Source organism: Grus americana, chromosome 7 (assembly GCF_028858705.1).
Source record: "Grus americana isolate bGruAme1 chromosome 7, bGruAme1.mat, whole genome shotgun sequence".
Lineage (NCBI taxonomy): Eukaryota > Metazoa > Chordata > Aves > Gruiformes > Gruidae > Grus > Grus americana.
Window position 1 is genome coordinate 16,191,944 of NC_072858.1, and position 17,515 is coordinate 16,209,458.

The 17,515-nt window shown below is 66.5% G+C and overlaps 4 protein-coding genes across 10 annotated transcripts; 3 read left to right on the forward strand and 1 right to left on the reverse strand.

The window, feature by feature from the left end:
• Window positions 1-93: 93 nt before the first annotated feature.
• On the forward strand, window positions 94-5,478 carry UBTD1 (ubiquitin domain containing 1). Its single transcript, XM_054831630.1, has 3 exons — window positions 94-314; window positions 4,220-4,447; window positions 4,677-5,478. The coding sequence occupies exons 1-3, from the start codon at window positions 248-250 to the stop codon at window positions 5,060-5,062; spliced, it is 681 nt and encodes a 226-aa protein (XP_054687605.1). The 5' UTR covers window positions 94-247; the 3' UTR covers window positions 5,063-5,478.
• Window positions 5,479-5,573: 95 nt separating this feature from the next.
• Window positions 5,574-9,356, forward strand: ANKRD2 (ankyrin repeat domain 2). 4 transcript variants are annotated; one of them, XM_054831625.1, is made up of 10 exons: window positions 5,574-6,278; window positions 6,753-6,915; window positions 7,230-7,343; window positions 7,424-7,585; window positions 7,773-7,880; window positions 8,042-8,140; window positions 8,369-8,467; window positions 8,603-8,701; window positions 8,974-9,072; window positions 9,161-9,350. In XM_054831625.1, the coding sequence occupies exons 2-10, from the start codon at window positions 6,805-6,807 to the stop codon at window positions 9,263-9,265; spliced, it is 996 nt and encodes a 331-aa protein (XP_054687600.1). In that variant the 5' UTR covers window positions 5,574-6,278; window positions 6,753-6,804; the 3' UTR covers window positions 9,266-9,350. The 4 variants fall into 4 exon arrangements, with proteins under 4 accessions (XP_054687600.1, XP_054687603.1, XP_054687599.1 ...); XM_054831628.1 differs by having other exon boundaries at window positions 6,823-6,915; XM_054831624.1 differs by lacking the exon at window positions 5,574-6,278 and having other exon boundaries at window positions 6,295-6,915; window positions 9,161-9,356.
• Window positions 9,357-10,172: 816 nt separating this feature from the next.
• On the forward strand, window positions 10,173-13,589 carry HOGA1 (4-hydroxy-2-oxoglutarate aldolase 1). The gene is made up of 7 exons (XM_054831629.1): window positions 10,173-10,433; window positions 11,457-11,585; window positions 11,663-11,790; window positions 11,904-12,038; window positions 12,209-12,305; window positions 12,475-12,608; window positions 13,172-13,589. The coding sequence occupies exons 1-7, from the start codon at window positions 10,205-10,207 to the stop codon at window positions 13,319-13,321; spliced, it is 1,002 nt and encodes a 333-aa protein (XP_054687604.1). The 5' UTR covers window positions 10,173-10,204; the 3' UTR covers window positions 13,322-13,589.
• Window positions 13,590-13,661: 72 nt separating this feature from the next.
• MORN4 (MORN repeat containing 4) lies at window positions 13,662-17,451 on the reverse strand. Of its 4 annotated transcripts, none has more exons than XM_054831842.1 (5): window positions 17,332-17,451; window positions 15,546-15,643; window positions 15,299-15,413; window positions 15,102-15,211; window positions 13,662-14,946 (listed from the first exon to the last, which is right to left on the reverse strand). In XM_054831842.1, the coding sequence occupies exons 2-5, from the start codon at window positions 15,610-15,612 to the stop codon at window positions 14,798-14,800; spliced, it is 441 nt and encodes a 146-aa protein (XP_054687817.1). In that variant the 5' UTR covers window positions 15,613-15,643; window positions 17,332-17,451; the 3' UTR covers window positions 13,662-14,797. The 4 variants fall into 4 exon arrangements, with proteins under 4 accessions (XP_054687817.1, XP_054687818.1, XP_054687819.1 ...); XM_054831843.1 differs by having other exon boundaries at window positions 13,668-14,946; window positions 17,239-17,366; XM_054831844.1 differs by lacking the exon at window positions 17,332-17,451 and adding an exon at window positions 17,178-17,216 and having other exon boundaries at window positions 13,668-14,946.
• Between the last annotated feature and the right edge of the window lie 64 nt (window positions 17,452-17,515).

Here is a 17,515-nt window from a genome sequence, read left to right on the forward strand (position 1 = left end):
GGGAGGAGGGGACAAAAGCGCTGCGGGAGCGGGCGTGCGCACGTGGGCGGTGCCGGTGGCGGTGCCGGTGCGGGCGGTCACATGCGCACCTGGGGGGGCGGGGCGCGGCGCGGGGTGTCTCCGGCGGCGGGGCGGCCCCGGCGCTCAGAGCCGGGTGGTGCGGCTGCACGGCGCCGGGCCCCGCGGTCGGGTGCAGCGCGGAACCGGCCCGGCCCCATGCCGAGCGCCGCCGTCGTTGAGCCCCGCCATGGGCGGCTGCGTGGGGCGGCAGCGCCGGGAGCGGCCCGCCGCCGGGAACCCGCGCAAGCGAGCAGGTGAGCGGGACCGGGCCCGCGGGGGCTGTCCCGCCTGGGCACCCCCGGGATCGCGGGCACCGGGAGCCGTCCCGTGTACCCCTGGGGGCGGCGGGCGCGGGGGGAGCGTGGGCACCGGAGGGGCGTAGTCCGCGGGGGGGGGGGGGGTGTGTGTCCCGTGCGCACCCCCGGGAACCATTCTATGCCCCCGGGGGGCCCCGAGGGTTCCGGTCCGGTGCGTGGCCTCGGGAGCGGGCAGGCACCGCGGCTCCCGTCTCGGCACCCCGGGGAGGTTCGCAGGGTCAGGGCTGGGGTGCGCGGCGCGTCCTGCCCAGCCCCGCTGGTCCGCGGCTCCTCCCGGGGAGGGGGTGTCCCGGGGGGGCTGCAGGGTGGCGGGTGTCCCCGGTTTGGGCTCAGCAGTGTCTCCCGGCACGCCGCGTCCTGCAAACTGCTGGGTCTCTGCCCGCGCCCTGCCTGCCCGGGGTCAGTGCTGCTCGTACACCGGGCTGCTGCCGACGGGGACAACCCCGTCCCCGCTCCCCGGGGTTTTGGGGGTTGCCGGGGACCCGGCCGCGCGGGGAGCGGCAGCGCTGGTCCCGACAGCAGCGGGGGGAGGCTGGTGCAGCCGAATACCGGAGTGCCATGAGACAGCTCCCCGGGATGCTGCCCTGGAGGATCCCGGAGGCCGCGGGGATGGGCACGGCTACCTGCCGGCGGAGGGGACGTGGACCGGCAGGGTGAATCACGCCTGCCTTCCCCTCGCCCGCCTCCCCGGCCGGTGCAATCACAGCCGGTAATTACTGTGTTTATGGCAAAGCGGTGGTAGGCGGCGGGAGAGGAGGAACAGGAAGCGTGTGCCCGGGGATGGGGCGCCCCGGCCCTCGCCCGCAGCTGGGGTGCAGGCGGGAAGGAGGGAGGTTTTTCCCGTCGGATGGTGCCCGCCGCTCCGGCAACACGCGCGGGTGCCGTGGCTGTCGGGTCCGGCTGTGCCTGCTGCCCGCGGGGAGCCGTCCCCACCGTGCGGGGCTCCAGGTGTGCCAGCCTGCCCCGGGGATGCCCTGCTGGGTGATGGCCCTGCTCCCCCTGGGGCTGCAGCCCCCCACCCCAGCATGCTCTGGCCTTGGGGGTGCAGGCGCTTTCTTGTGGGTGTCAGTGAGTCCTGGGGTCCCTGGATGACTGTTCGCTCAGCTCGGTGGGGGAGTGGGGCCATTGCCTTGTAACTTGGGGCTGCTGTGGCTGGGGGGGGGGAATCCCAAAGTCTGGGTCCGTATGCTCCCCTTCTGCACCAGGCAACAGCTGGCTACAAGAGTCTGTGTCTCCATCACCACTACTCACTCACTGCCAGGCTCTCCTGGGATGGGTCACGATCCCCTCCTGGTGTCCCTGTGCCCCTGGCAGCTGCTGCCGCTTCCTTGCAGTGTGCCCCTTCCTGGGGCAGCGGGGCCATCCCTGGTGCCAGGGTGCCCAGGCTGGCTCCTGCCGTTGTTTGTGTGGTGCCACCAGCCCATGGAAGCTGCTCAGCCGGTGGTGGAATATGAAGCAAGGCTGCAGCTGCCCTCACCCACAGTATGGGGACACTGCCCCGGGCTGGCAGGTCCCAGCATGCAAGGACCTGCTGTTGGTGGGAAGGGGTGCTCTGCCTGCCCACCTCTGCTACTGCAGGGGGCCTGCTAAGCAGCCCACGTGCCTGACCAAGGCTTGCTGTGACCCACTGCAGAAGGGTTCTGCCAGGGTTCCCTGCGTCAGGTGACAGCATTGTCCCCAGGGTGGCCAGCTTACTGCAGGGGATGCCGGTGGCACGCAGCATCCCAACCCTGCCTGGCCCAGGAGGGGACTAGCCAGCACTGCTGGAAGCAGTGCCACGTGCCATCTGGTTGGCATCTCCTCCAGGGCCAAGCCAGCCTCCAGGACCTGTTGGCTGGGACTGCTGGGCTCTCCCTGGGGCTCCAGCCGTGCAGGGAGCGAGCCCCAGGGCAGGGGAGCCTCCGGGGCGCAGCCTCCTGCCTGAGGGTCCCCACACTGGGGCACCCTAGGGTGGGCTGAGCTGTAGGCAGGGTGCTGCAGGCACAGGGCAGGAGGCAGGCGGGCTGCTGGCCAGATCCTGTTGGCTCGAGTCCGGGTGCAGCGAGTGGCTGGACCTGTCCTGCGATGCTGCTGCAGCAGGCAGGGGTGGAAGGTTGCACAAGGGGCCAGGAATAGAGCGGCAGGAGGCGATTAGAGTCTGCAGGGCCCGGCTGGGCGGCAGCAATAAATAGACAAGGCTTAGCCTCTGCCTACCTGGGAAAGGCTGCTGGGCACGCCTGCCTGCACAGGGCGGCTGCAATCGGGTCCCGCAGCTCTGATCCTGCTTGCCTGGGCCAGCCTCTTCCCTTTGCTCTGAATGAAGCCAGGGGACAGTGCTGGCTGGGAGTCCTGCTGTGTGTGACAGTGCCAGTTGTAAGGATGTGTGCCCTGGCCTGGTGGCCACAGCAGTGTGGAGATGTGGTCCCAGCCGTGTCCTTCAGGCTGGCCATGACCGCTGCTCTGCTGCCCTCCTGGGGCAGGTGCCGCCTCCGACCTTGCTCTGTCCTGCAGTGCTGCAAATCCCTCCTGCCCAGCACCGTGACTGCTGAATCGGCAGCACTGGCTGCAGCCGGCTGCCCTTGCTCCTCTGGGGATGTGGGTGCAGGCAGGATGCTGCCCATCAGGGATGCTCAGCGTCCAGCCCTGGAGTAGCTGAGCTCCTGTGCCCCATGGGGACTCCTGGGGTGGGTGCCACATGTTGTGTCCAGCTCTGGGCCAGGTGCTCGCTGGGAAAGCAGGTGCTGTGTTGGCTCCAGTGGTCTTGGATGGGGTGGGATAGGACTGGTAGGAAAAAAAAAAAGGTCATGTAGTGCCTTGTGTCACCACATGCTTACCTAGGAAAAGCCACCTGGGGGACATGGCTCAGCCCACAACTGGTACTGGTGGCTGTCCCCAGCAGCTGGGGTGTGTGGCATCACCTTGCCCGGCAGGTCGCTGTGCAGCCACAGGCATCCTTCCTGCCCGGCTGGGGCTCCACATCCCCTGTGTCCTGTCACCACAGGAAGGGTGCTGGCTGGCTGCCCCAGGGAGAGGGGAGGCAGGAAGGAGCTGTTGTCACTCATTGTCGCCTGCTTAGCTGGGAGTGACAACAGCTCCTTCCTGCCCCACACTTCCCGCCCAGCCATGGGGCCGACAGGACAGGGCTGTTCCCACGGGGCCACAGCCTGGTGTAGGGAAGGCAGGGCGGCGTGGGGCTGGCACGGGAAGTGGCCCAGGCCCCTGCCACTGTGCCCTGGGCCGTGTCGGCTGCTGGGGTCTCTGGCGATGTGGTTGGGGGCTGTTCCATGGAGAGCCTGCTCAGTTCAGCCCATTGCTGGGGCTGCTGCAGGCTGGCAGCCCCCCACCCCGGTGATGCCCTCTGCCCCTCTGATGTCCTGGATGCTGTGTGCCTGCCATATTGCCCAGACCTGGTTCCTCCCACCCTGGGGTGGGCAGAGAGGATGGAGAAGTCCTGCCCCTCCCTGCCAGGGCTGCAGCTCAGCCCCCATAATCCCCTTCCCGCTCCGACTCACCAGCTTATTTCCTGGCTAATTCCCCAAGCTATAAATACTGCTCTGCCTCAAAGGGCCCCAAGGTTCTGCAGCCACCTTGTGGGGCAGGGGCTGGTCCCCCTAGCATGGGGACAAGAGTCTGTGTCCCTCCTGGGGACAAAGGATGTCACCTGGGGGGCCAGCTGCTGCAGGGCCAGTAGGACCTTGGGCCAGGCTAGCTTTAGCCAAGCTCCTCCTAGCTGCATTGAGCACTGTCCTGTGCTGGGGAGGGTGGTCCCTTGGACACTGTTGTGCATAGTGTGAGCAGTCCCCACGAGTCCATGGGGATGGGGAAATCGAGGGCTTGAGGCTGAGCATCTCCCCCCCCCCCAGGCCGCAATGAGCCCCTGAAGAAGGAGCGTCCCAAGTGGAAGAGCGACTATCCCATGACAGATGGGCAGCTGCGCAGCAAGAGGGACGAGTTTTGGGACACAGCACCTGCCTTCGAGGGCCGCAAGGAGATCTGGGATGCTCTGAAGGCAGCTGCCTATGCCGTGGAGGCCAATGACCACAGCCTGGCCCAGGCCATCCTCGACGGAGCCAGCATCACTCTGCCCCATGGTGAGGGATGGCACCGGGGCTGTGGGTGGGGTGGGTGCTGAGTGTCCCACATCCAAGCCCATTGGGGTCCCAGGTTGGAGAGGAGAGGGGTTCCCAGCTGCCATCCGTGCAGCTCAGCCCAGCCAAGGGGGGCAAGATGGGCTTTGCCCCACTGCCTGGGGTGGCCCCATCCCCATTTGAGGGGTCCATGGGGATGCCCACCCACAGCTTCTCACCCCGCTGTCCTCAGGGTCCCTGACGGAGTGCTATGATGAGCTGGGCAACCGGTACCAGCTGCCTGTCTACTGTCTGGCACCTCCTGTCAACCTGATCCTGGAGCGAAGCGAGGAGGAGGCATCGGAGCTGGCCGAGCCCCTGCCCAACACCCGGCGGGAGTTCGCCCTCAAGGTGCGGCTCTCCACCGGTAAGGACCTGCGGCTCAGCGCCAGCATGGGCGACACCATCGGGCAGCTGAAGAAGCAGCTGCAGGCGCAGGAGGGCATCGACCTGGCATGGCAACGCTGGTTCTTCTCGGGCAAGCTGCTCACTGACCGCACACGGCTGCAGGAGACCAAGATCCAGAAGGATTTTGTTGTGCAAGTGATCGTCAACCAGCCGCTGCCACCCAGGAACTGAGCCCCCCTACTGGTTGTGGGGAGAGGGCAGGGGGTGGGGGACAGTGGCACCTCTGGGGCTGCACCGAGCCATGTCTCAACTGTGCTGGAGCAGGGGCAGCCTCTGTTTCCCCCCAAGGCTGCCCCCCACCTGGGTGACCCCCTGGGAAGGGCTGTGTGGGGCTGTGCCACCACAGCGGCCCCTCTCAGCTGGGGTCATGGGCACACGCCGTGTTTGCTGCAGGAGGTTCGAGACCAAATGTCTCCAGGGGGGTTGGCACAGCCAGGGCCCTGCTGCCAGGCTGTGCTGGCAGGGAGAGGCCATGACCTGCTGGGCTCCAGCTCCCCCTGGCCAGGAGGCCCCAGGGTGCTGGGCTGGGTGGAGATGTCTCCCCTCTGTACATAGTCTGTATTTATCAATAAAGCCTTTTCATCCTCTCTCTGTCCCTCGGGCAGGCTGGGGGGACTGTCACCTGCAGCCATGGGAGGTCCTTGTGCCTGTCCTACATCTGCTCCCATGTTGGGATGGGCACAGGGTCGCTGGGGAGAGCCTGGGTTCCCCAGCTCTGCTCCCTAGTGCCACCCTGTACCACCAGCCCTGGCTCTTTGCCTGCCTGGACCCTTCCCCAGTGGATCCTATTGCCATCCCAGTTCTCGCCAGCATGGGGCTACCACCTGCTTTTCCTGGCGTTCCCCTGCAGAGGTTTCAGCCTGTGCCTGCCTCAGGACCAGGTGGGACAGGCCATGGAGGGGAATGGTCCCAGGACCACCTTTGTGGCCACCATCACCTGTCCTGGTGAAAACTGTGCCTTTCTGCAGCCGGAGACTGTAGCACCCATGGGACAGGGCACCCAAGGGTGTCCCTGGGAACTGCCTGGGAGGGTGACAGTGACGTGTCCCCATCTGTCCTTCCCCCAGGTCCTGTGCCGGGGGCTGGTGCCCAGCGCATTAACTGTCCCGGCACAGGGCAGCACCGGCCTCATCTTACAAAGGGGGAGAGCAAAGCCCAGGGGGCTGAACAATATCCCCGCTGCCGGGAATAGCTGCCGGCTCTGCCTGCTGGCCCCACGTGAGGCCAGCCCTGCTGCCAGGCTGCCCGTGCGCAGTGGGGGAGCCTGGGCAGCCACCGGGTCCCTGGCAGGGCTGCTCGAGACGCTCTGCACCTGAGGTCATTCTCCAAAGTGGCTCAGAGGGACCGTGGCTCCCAGCATCACATGCTGCCTGCTACTGGCTGAGAGGTTTGGAGGGGGGGGGGCATCGCCTACTTTTGTAGTGGGTCGCAATCCTCTTGGGTGCCAGGGAGCCCTGGGAGATGCTGGTGGGTGCTGCAGCATCTGCTTGCACAGGGATAGGGTGATGGGAGCCACAGGGAGCATCCCAGCCACCCAGGGTGGGTGGCACAGGACCGTGTCCCTGATCTGCCAAGCCTCTGTGGACCAGCAGCTGTGGGCTGTGTGCACCCCAGCTTCCTGTTCCCAGGATGGAGGTCCTGGGCAGCCCATGGGGGGGCAATGGGTCTCTTTAAGAGGGTGCGGGGCCAGGGAGGTGAGCCAGGGGCACCAGAAAGCAGGAGGGTGAGCTCATGGCAAAGCTGCCCCAGTCATGTGGAGCAGCCACAGCTGTTGGTGCCCTTGGGCCGCGGGACGGAGGGGCTGGCGGCATAAAGCCCTGCGGCCAGCGGGACTGGCAGCATAAAGCCCCATGGCCAGCAGCGCTGCCGGGAGCCAGGGCCGGGTGCTCCCTGCCTGCGGTGGTGAGGAGGAGATGCTGCATCCTGCACAGGGCTGTGCACCACAGACTGACATGGAGCTGGACGTGCAACGGGCCAAGGAGCTCATTGAGCAGAAGCTGGCAGAGGAGGAGGAGGAAGAGAAGGTAGGTCCATAGGGCAGGGGGACCTGCCTGGTTTGCGGAGGCTGGCACCCACTCTGCCATCCTGGGGGATGCAGCAAGGTGGCCAAGGGCTCTCAGGGGCATCAGGTTCCCAACCTGGGAGCTCTTGCCCATGGGGCAGAGCTGAGCAGCAGGCAGGTGCCCAGCTTGGCAAGTAGAGCAGGTGGGCATCCCTTAGACCTCAGCAGCGAGCTGTGAGCCATGCCCAGAGCCACCTCACTGGCAGGCTGGGGACAGAGGCAGTGGGGCTGCTCCGTGCCCAGCCAGCACGATGCAGCACCCCTGCGCCCATGCAGCAACTCAAAGGGAATGCTGCACGGGAGCCACTGGCTGTGGAACGCATGAGCACGCCTGAGCTGGAGGAGGAGAAACGCCGTGGCCCCAGGAACCGAGGCATCGAGGCTGTCAAGGTGAGGGGTGTCAGGGCATAGGGGGGCTGGGGGGTGGCTGGGGGCAGAGAAGGCAAAGGGGCGCTGCATATCCCCCCCAGGGCCAGGAGCGGGTGCGGAAGAGCTCGGTGGACCTGCGGCGGGAGATCATCGATGTGGGGAGCATCCAGCGCCTCATTGAGCTCCGCAAGCTGCGCCGGCAGCGCCGGGAGGAGCGGGCAGCCACCCCTGAACCCCCCCCGCCGCCTGAGCCCCTGGAGATTGTACGTTGGGGGTCTTGGGGTGTGGGAGGGGAGCTGTTGAGACAGGGACTGGTGTCCCTACAGGCCAGTCCCTGGGTCACCCTGCCAGCCAGGGACCTCCCTGGGGGAGCAGGGCAGGGGGCCCCCCATGTTGTACCCTCTCCTGCGCCCCTGTGATGACCCAGCCCTGAGCCTGTCCTGCCCCCAGGAGGGTCCTGTGGAGCCGGAGACCTTCCTGCGAGCTGCTGTCCAGGGCAAGATGCATGTCATCGAGAAGTTTCTGGCAGATGGTGGCTCCCCTGACACGTGTGATGAGGTAGCATCCCCTCCCGGCTGCTGGCTGCCCCCAACCTGTGCCCTGCTGCCATGCCCCACTGTGCCTGTTAGCAGGGGCTGGGACCCCAGGGCTGGGGGTATGGCTGGGCTGGGCTGCGGTGGGATGGATCCGTCTGCCAATGTGGCACCTCGTCCTCCCAGTTCCACCGCACGGCTTTGCACCGCTCCTCGCTGGAGGGACACACGGACATCCTGCAGAAGCTGCTGGACAGCGGGGCCACCGTTGACTTCAGGGACCGGGTAAGGCTGGATCCTGCCCCTGGCTCCATGCTGGTCTGAGCCTCTGGGCATGGCACAGCTGGAGCAACAGCATGGCTGGGGTCCCCGCAGCAGGGTAGTGCTGTCCCCATTGTCGAGGTGGCTATGGGCAGGGCTCTGCCAGCTCAGCGTGGGCATGGGAACCAGCTGGGGCAGGGGATGGACATGGGTTGGGGGTGTCATGGCCGTGACATGGCTCTGTGCACCCAGCTGGACTGCACCGCCGTGCACTGGGCCTGCCGGGGTGGGCACCTGGATGCTGTCAAGCTGCTGCAGGACCATGGGGCAGACCTCAACCTGAAGGACAAGGTGTGCAGGGAGAGCCCAGGGGCACAGGGCTGTGCCAGGGGCATGGGCATGCCCTGGGCGACCAGGGCTGGCCCTGTGTTGGGTTAACAGGGGTAGTGATGATCCCCTCTGGTGTCCATCTCCTTCCCTCTCAAGCTGCTCAGCACCCCTCTCCACGTGGCCACCCGGACTGGGCACCCTGATGTTGTGGAGCACCTCATCCACTGCGGGGTGAACATCAACTCCCCAGACAGGGTGAGTGCTGTAGCCAGAAAGCCAGCATTTGGGGAGCAACACTAATCCCCCCTCCCCTGTCTGACACCTCCGGGGGCTCCCAGCACCTGCAGAGGGGCACATCCAGACACACACACATCCTGCCCCAGAGTGCCGGCAGCTGCAGCTGGGGCTGGGACAGGCACCATCCCCCTTGTCCTTGTGGGGAAGTGTGGAGCAGTGCAGGGGACAGGCAGGGGGTCCTTGTCCCCAAAGCTGGACCACAATCCCCAGCCAGGCTGTGTCTCTCGCAGGAAGGGGACACAGCGCTGCACGATGCCACACGGCTCAGCCGCTACAAGATCATCAAAATGCTACTCCTGCACGGGGCTGACATGATGGCTAAGAACCAGGTGAGTGGGGGGACAAGCACCAGGGCCATTTGCTGCCCCACCATGTTGCACCACCCTGGCCCCAGCCTCTCTCTGCCCCCTCGTGCAGGCTGGCAAGACCCCGACAGACCTGGTGCAGCAGTGGCAGGTGGACACACGCCAGGCACTGGAGACCAAGGAGCAGCCGCAGGGGGAGATGGAGGTCCCTGCGTGATGGCGCCAGGCAGGGACCAGGGACCGGGCTCTGCTCCAAGGAGCAGGATCCAACCAAGACTTGCCTGTGTCAATAAAAGCCAGCAAAGAGCAGCGTTTGGCTCCAGGGGGCTGTGGGGCTGGGCAGCCTGCGCTGGGGGTGATGAGGCTGGGGAAGCTGGGTTGTCTGGGGAGCTGGGTTATCTGGCAGCACGGACATGCCCTGCCTCCTAGCACAGGGACTCGAGTGTTGGTGACACCAATGGGCAAGGACATGAGTGGTTCAAGGGTGGGACTCCTTGCTGCAGGATGCCCTGGCTGTTTGCAGTGCTTCAAAGTCCCACCTGGGCAAACTCAGCGAGGAAAAGTACATTGGGGGCAGCTCAACCCAGGTCCATGCTGTGCTGGAGGCTGGGGTTGCACTGGAGAGCGTAGTCATACCCCTGCCGGGCTGCCACGCTGCGGGGCTGGATGGCTGCTTCTTCTCCCGCCTTCCCCGCTGGAGCCATCTGCGAGGCGACATGGCAGCCCGTTTGCAGGCTCGGTCACATCTGCTGAGTACAGTGCTCATTGCTCCCTACCCAGAAATGCTCCTGCTCACCCATTTACAGGAGATCCTACACCAACGTCAAAGCGAGCGAACTCTGCCTACAGCCCCGGGACTCCCCGCAATGCCTCACCCCTCCCTGGCTCTGCAGCCCGGCCCCGTAGGTGACAGAGGAATGGCTGCCAGGGCTGGCAAGCAGAAGGGAAGGTGCAGCTGGGGTGGCCAGGGCTCACTGGGAGGGGTGCTGAGCTCCTGCGGCCAGCTGCTGGAGGAGAGGAGAGCACCCTGAGCTTATCCGGTACCACCCTCCACGTCGTCTGCCCAGCTGGGTCGTGGGTCCCTCACGTGCCTTGTCAAACATTAACAGCCCCTCAGCAGGGCAGGCGGCACAGCCAGCAGCAGCACCCATCCACCATGGCGCTCAGCACCCGCCTCGCCTTGTCCCTCCGGCTCACCCTGGCAGCTCTGCGCCAGGCAGCCCCTCGGCAGCGCCGGGGGCTCAGCACCCCCCCGGGACTGGAGCACACACTCGACCTCAGGGGCATCTTCCCGCCCCTTGCCACCCCCTTCTCACCCACACAGGAGGTGGACTATGCCCGGCTGGAGGGGAACCTGTGCCGCTACGCCAGCATCCCCTTCCGAGGTAAGCGCTGCCTGCTGCCCCTCTTTGTGCAGGCTCCTGCCAGATCCCTGCCCACTGCAGGGGCTTTGTGGCAGTGTGCAGGCAGCCTGCCGGCTTCCCAAGGGTGCTCAACCTCCAGCCAGACTTTGCTCCGGGGCTGGTAGCCCCTTGGATGACGCTCTGGGGCCCTTTGCACGGCAAGTGCCCGGGCAGCCCAGGCATACACGTGTGTCCTTGCACACCCCCACCACATTCCAATGCAGGCTTGCACACATCCTCCACACGTAACTGCAGGATTGCACCTACCCTCTGCACACCTGTGCACACTCACACAGATTCAGCACCATGGGATGCGTATTCGTTGCTTGCCCAGGATGGATGGATGGGAGGAGAGGGGCTGCAGGAAGAGGCTGGGGGGTTGCAGGGATGTGCCCTGGGGTCTCCCCTCTTCTGACCAGGCTGTGACTTCATGGCCAAGGACAGGAGGGGGCACACTGTGGGCTGGAGAGCCTTGTCTGGGTGCCCAGGGACAAGGAAGGGAGAGAGAATGATGGGGACACCCAACTCTCCTGGCATCCTAGAGCCCTGGATGCTGTGGCAGATCCTGGCAGCGCTGGGCTGGAGCTGGCCTACCTGTGCTGGCAGTGTCCCAAGGAAGTGGTCTGTGTGCCCCAGTCGGGGACAGGGTGGCCCAGCCTGGCTGCAGGCACCAAGAAATGCCTCATTAGTGGTGCTGTGTGGGGCAGTTTCTGGGGATGAAGGCATGCAGGTGGTGTGTTCAGCCCACAGGGTGCATGCATGGCACACATGAGGGTGCCTGGATAAGGGGGGTACATATCCACACGTGCCCGTGGTGGAGCCCAGGGATTTGTGGGGCACCTGTGGGAGCCACCTGGCCCAACGGGGCTGCTGGGTGCAGGCACTGGGCTGCTCTGGGTGCCTGGTGCCCACTCGAGAGTGGGGTGCAGAGAAGGCAGGAACAGCCGCCCCGTGGGCACCCTGCTCCTGTGCCCGAGCCCTGCCCTCCCCACACTTGCATTTCAGGGCTGGTGGTGCTGGGCTCCAACGGTGAGTACCCCTACCTGGCACCCCGCGAGCGGCTGGAGCTGGTGAGCTGCGTGCGCCGGGCTCTGCCCAAGGACCGCCTGCTGCTGGCTGGCTCGGGCTGTGAATGTGAGTGCCTGTGTGGGCAGCATGGGGGCCATGTGTCCCCCTCCGGGGCATCCCTCACCCCTCTGCCTCCTCCCCAGCCACCCAAGCCACCATCGAGCTGACGGTCAGCATGGCAGAGGTGGGAGCAGATGTGGCGCTGGTCGTGACACCCTGCTACTACCGGGGAGCCATGACCAGCGCTGCCCTGGTCCAGCACTACACGGAGGTGAGCCATGCCCAGTGCCCGCTGGCAGCCCCAGCTGGGGCAGCAGGACAGGGAGTGCATCCTGCATGTCTCTGACCCAGCCCAGCTACTGAGCTTTGCCCGGCTGCCCGCAGGTTGCCGACGCATCCCCCATCCCCGTGGTGCTCTACAGCGTCCCCGCCAACACTGGCCTGGACCTGTCTCTGGAGGCTGTCCTCACCCTGGCTCAGCACCCCAACATTGTGGGGATCAAGGACAGCGGTGGGGATGTGAGTGGGGCAAAGCTTTCCGGGGGCTGGCGGGCCACCAAACCTGGCCCTGAGCTGGGAATGGGGAGCTGGGACTTGCAGCCCTTCCCTGGGCCCTGGGGATGCTGCATGAGCCCCATGGGGGGAGACAGGGTGATGCCCACCCTGTGGCACAGCATGTCTCTCCCCAGATTACCCGCATGGGGCTGATGGTCCACAAGACACGGCAGGAGGATTTCCAGGTGCTGGCAGGATCGGCCGGCTTCCTGCTGGCGAGCTATGCCCTGGGTAGGTGCTGCTGCCCTTGCTTGGCTGGAGGCACGGGGTGCTGCCCTGGGGGGCACTGAGGGGACTGGCAGCCGGGTGAGGGGAGGCAGGCGAGGGGTGGTGATGCCTGAGGGGTGCTGGCTGGGCACAGCGTGCCGAGCTGGCTGCCAACGTGCTCTGGTGTCCCCAGGTGCCTCTGGGGGGGTCTGTGCCCTCGCCAATGTCCTGGGGGCCCCACTGTGCCAGCTGGACCGCCTGTGTCGTGAGGGCCGCTGGCAGGAGGCCCGTGACCTGCAGCTCCGGCTCATCGAGCCCAACGTGGCGGTGAGTGGGCAGCACCCCCGAGGATGCTGCAGGATGGGGGTGCCAGACCATGGCAGAGCCAGGGGGCGGCGAAGGACGGAGGTCCTTGGGGGTGGCCCAGGGGGACAGGATGGCACAGCACCTGGCTGGTGAGCCGAGCCAGGCTGGAGGCAGTGGGGTGGGAAATGCCAGCCCTGCTGTGCCAGGAACAGCACGTCCGCTGGCAGCAGGCACCTGCCCGATGCCCCGTGGGAGCCTTGCCGCCTATTTATAGGCAGTGATGTAGGGAAGAGCTGCTCCTCCCCGGGGCCCCCACCCCACCGCGGGGTGGCCTGTCCTTGCCACAAGGAGCCCACCATGTCACAAGGATGGTCTTGTGTGTGGCCATGCTCTGCGCCCCCACCCCAAAGCTGGCACTTCATGGGGGGCCGCAGTTACCCTGCACCCTGCCCAGCCTTGCAGCCCCACATGGGGGAGGGCAGGAGTGATGGCGAGCAAAGAGCAGGGTCGGCGGGAGCAGCACCCACGGAGCGTGCCGCCCCGTCCCACGGGAGCCAGCAAGCCCCCGTGCCCTCCTCCCACAGGTCACACGCCGGTTCGGGATCCCAGGGCTGAAGAAAGCCATGGAGTGGTTCGGCTACTACGGGGGTCCCTGCCGCGCACCCCTCGCCCCGCTGAGCCCTCCCCAGGTTGAGGAGCTGAGGGGCACCTTCAGCACCAACGGCTGGTTGTGAGGGGTCCCCCCTCGCCCCTTTCTGCACCAGGAAGGCACAGGAGCCAGGAACCCCGGGAGCTGGGGACATGGTGGGGACACTGGGACGTGGCCAGGAAAGCCACCCATATCACTCCTTCCTGCTGGACAGGGCTGCCCTGTGCAGAGTGGGTAGTAGGGACATCCAGCACCCCCTGGCCACCCTTGCATCCCCGCCAGCCCCCGGGGTCCCGCCTGGGAAGGGATGGATTCCCGCACCCTGAACCAGGAATAAACCTGCTGCCCCACTCTGTCTGCAGTCCTGCTGGCGCAAGCAGCCCCCAGCCCAGTCCCTGCTCCCAGCAAAAATGACACGGCCCGGGTGTTTGGCAACGTGGTTTACTCAGCTGAGGCCCGTGCAGGCAGCAGCACAAGGCAGGGTCACGGCAAGGCACGGGACTGGTGCAGGCAGAGACCGGCAGGGAGGGCACGGCCCCTGCAGCCCACCACCAGGCTACGAGGGCTGCCGGGACCCCCACGCTGCAGCCAGCCAGACCACACCGAGGATGAAGGTGGGCACGCAGTGGGGAGATGAAGGATGTATGCGGGGGGGCAAGATGGGGAGCTGTGTGCCCCCTGCGCACCCTGCCTGCCCCCTCACCATGCCCCTATCCCTGCACGCCCTGCCCAGGCCCCCTGCTCCAGCTCTGGCACCCCACGCAGCCCTGCCCCTTGTCCTGGGCTCCAGCCAACCCTGCTCCTTGCTCGCCATTGCTCCTGCCCTCCCCTAGTGTGCAGCAGACACTGGCCAGGCTGAGCTTCCCCTGGTCCTCCTTGGTGGGGATGCTGCTGCAGATGTCCCCAAGGCAGCGGACGGGCTGGATTGGCACAGGGATGACACAGCCCACCAACTGGCCCTGAGAGCAGGCTGGGTCCTTTGGGGACACTGTGTCACCCTGCCCAGGGCACGGGGGGGATGACCAGTCACCCAGAGCTGAGGGCATAAGCCATGGGGTGCCCACCTTGCCTCGGGACCAGGGTAGCGAAGTGGGACAGGAGCTGCCCCTCCATGGGTGCATGGTCCAGCCAGCAGCCCCCAGCCAAGGCACCCTGGCAGTGGGGCTGGGGCCCAGCCCCAGCCTGTACACCCCGGCTCCATCCCTCACGGTGAGCTGGCAGCCTTGGTGGTCTGCAGCCTTCCTGGGGGCAGAGCGGCTGGGCCCCGTCTGCCCTGTCCCCCTGCTGCTCTGGCAGGTGCCAGGGCTACAGCCAGAGAGAGAAGGCACGACAGCTGCCCCGGGGCACTTGGGTGGAGAGCGGGGGGCCCCGTCCCCCCACTGGTAGAGGGTCAGCAAGGGGGCTTGGTGGGGACCCCCAGCCCTGCCAAGGCTGGGCAGCTGGCAAGCAGAGGGCAGGGGGGCCACCCAGCAGTGCTGCATCCCTGCTCCGGGGACAGCGGGGACAGCCAGTGCCCAGTGGGGGGGTCCCCACGGTGGCAGGAGGGGGGTGTGGGGCACCGTCACGCCGTCAGGTTGTGGGCAGACTTGGAAGCACCCTGGGCCCTCTGGATGACGGCTGGGCACTTCTCCCGCCGCAGCAGCTTGTTGTTCTCAAAGAAGCCCTCGTTGCGGGGCACCCCATGGGAGCCGTCGGGGAAGGTCAGGAGACCTGGGGAGGGAAGGGAAGGGCCAGGAGTGATGGGGCAGGGAGCAGCACCCATTGGGGCCGGGGACAGAGTTGGAGGGACAGAGTGGGAGACACTGCCCAGGGCCATGCTGAGCTGGGGCCATACGGCTGCCTGCACCGCACCGCCAGGCACTCACCGAAGCCGTACACGCGTCCGCCTTTGAACTCGCCCTCAAAGGTCATGTTGTCACAGCGGGTGAAGACGCCGACGCCATTGAATTTGCCTTGTACAAACTCCCCCTCATACCTGCGTGGGACGAGCTCCTGAGGCAGCAGCTCTCCACGGCAAGCAAGGATTCCCGGGGGAAGGTGTACACGGGGGTGCCACACTCACCTGGAGCCATCGGGGAAGGTGAGCACACCGCAGCCGTGGAAGAGCCCGTTCTCAAAGTGTCCCATGTAAGCAGTGCCGTCAGCAAATGTCAGCTGCCCGACGCCATGCCTGCGACCTAGGTGAGGGCAGAAACGGGCAGTGCTGGATGGATGGAGCCAGGACCCACCCCAGCACGGTGCTGAGTGGGAACGTGGGGGCTCCTTGGCCCCTGGCGCAGGCAGCACCATCCCCTCCTGCTCCATCTCACCTTCCTTCCACTCGCCACGGTACTCCTCCCCGTTGGAGTAGGTGAAGGAGCCTTTGGTGAGGGTCATGGCGACAGCCTCCAGCAGCACAGGGCAAAAGCTGGCAGGGAAAGGTGCGGAGGGTGACTGCTGGATGGGGGGGAGCAGCCCAGAGCCTCCATGTCCCCTCGGCTTGCGGAGAGGCTCGTGTCTGCCCCGAGGACAGCTCTGCTGGGAGCATGCCGCAGACAAGGAGGTGACCCCAAGGAGCTCAGCCACCCTGCCTGGCCCCTGAAACCCCAGCCGCTGGGTTCGGGTTGCTGCCTGCCCTGCTGCAGGGCTCGGGGCGATGTGAGCCCACGGGGGTCACAGCCCCGTGAAACGTGAGTGAGTGGCAGGAAGAGGAGCCTGGCAGGAGCTGGGTGCCTCTGGCATGGCTCCCCAGTGGGACCTGAGGGGGTCCTGCCCTGCGGCAGGATCAGGCCAGGGAAGAAAGAGGCATTTGGAGATGAGACGCTTGCCGGGTTGTGCTCTATGCCAGCTCTTCAGGGGAGGGAGCAGAGAGCTTGTGGGGCTTCCAGCTCCAGCATGGAGGATGGGCAGGCACAGATCACCCCACAGGGATGGAGTGGCTGCTCCTCCTAAGAGAGATAGCGGAGAGAGGACCCTGGGGCTCCAGGGCCTTGCTCAGCTCCTGAGGGTTTGCAAACCTGCCTGCTAACAGCAAGCAGCCCCCAGAGTCCTGCACACCCCCAGAGCTGCTGCTGTACAGCACAGCTCTCCCCAGCACCCAAGAAGGCACCACCATGGAGCTGGCGCCGCAGACGGGCTGGGCGCTGCCTCTCCGGTGGCTCCCAGCGCAGCTCAGGCAGTGCCTGTGATGGGAAGGGGCTCCCCACTTCAAAAGAGGGGATCCCTGCTTGCACCGAGCTGTGCATCCCTGGAGAGATGGGTGCTGAGCCACGCTAACCAGGCAGACGTGGCGCCTGGGAGCACTGCAGGTAACTTGGCAAGGGCTTTGTATCCAGAGGAGAAATGGCCCCCAGCCAAGCAGAGCAGCGACTGAATAGTGCTTTCTGCTGATGGCAGACACCAGGAGCTCAGCACCGGCTCCCCAGCCTGCAGCCTGCCCAGCACCTCTGGGGACACCTCCAGCAGTGCCAGGAGGAGGAGAGGGTGCTGCCAGGGGCTGTTAACGCCTGCTGCAGGGGAGGGCCCCTCCACCAGCACAGCCTGTGCCTGGACCTGTGACTTCATGCGGGGGGCGGGCAGCATTTGCCCCGTGAGCAGCCCAGCCTGCCCAGCAGCTGCATGTCTCCCCACTGGCATGCACACACGTCGGAGCCTTGCACACACAGCACCCACAGCAAGCAGGGGCGATGCGTGCGACAGTCTGAGACGTGCACACCTCCACTCTGAGCACACGACCTGCCCGGGCCACGAACCCACGGGCTGGAGCCACGCACGGGGGCGAGGGGTGCATGACTTAGCTGGGCCACACACCTCTGGGCAACGCACGCCCACCCTGCCCATGCCACGTACCCACGGAGGACACATGCACACGCCACTTTATCAATGCCCCGCTGTGCCTATGCACCCACGGCTGATGCATGCACGCCCCACTGCATCCATGCACCCACGCCTGATGTACCCACGGGCGATGCACGCGCGCCCCACCGGGTCCATGCACCCGGGGGCGGTGCACACACGCCCTACCGGGACACCCGTGGTGATGCCCGCAGGTCCGGTGCCTGCTCAGGGGCGGTGCGGGCGGGCCGGGTAGCGCTGGGACCCGCGGCCCGCGCTCACCTGGCTCCGCGCTCGCCGCCCGCACCGCTCCCCACCGGGGTCCCGCCGAGGGGCGGTGGCACGGCCACCTCCCCTGCCAGCCCCCCGCCCCGCCGGGCGGTGCCACGCTGCCAGCGTCCATCCCCGCCCGCCGTTGGCTGTCTCCATGGCGACCGCTAGCAACGCGGCTGTTCATTGGCCAGCT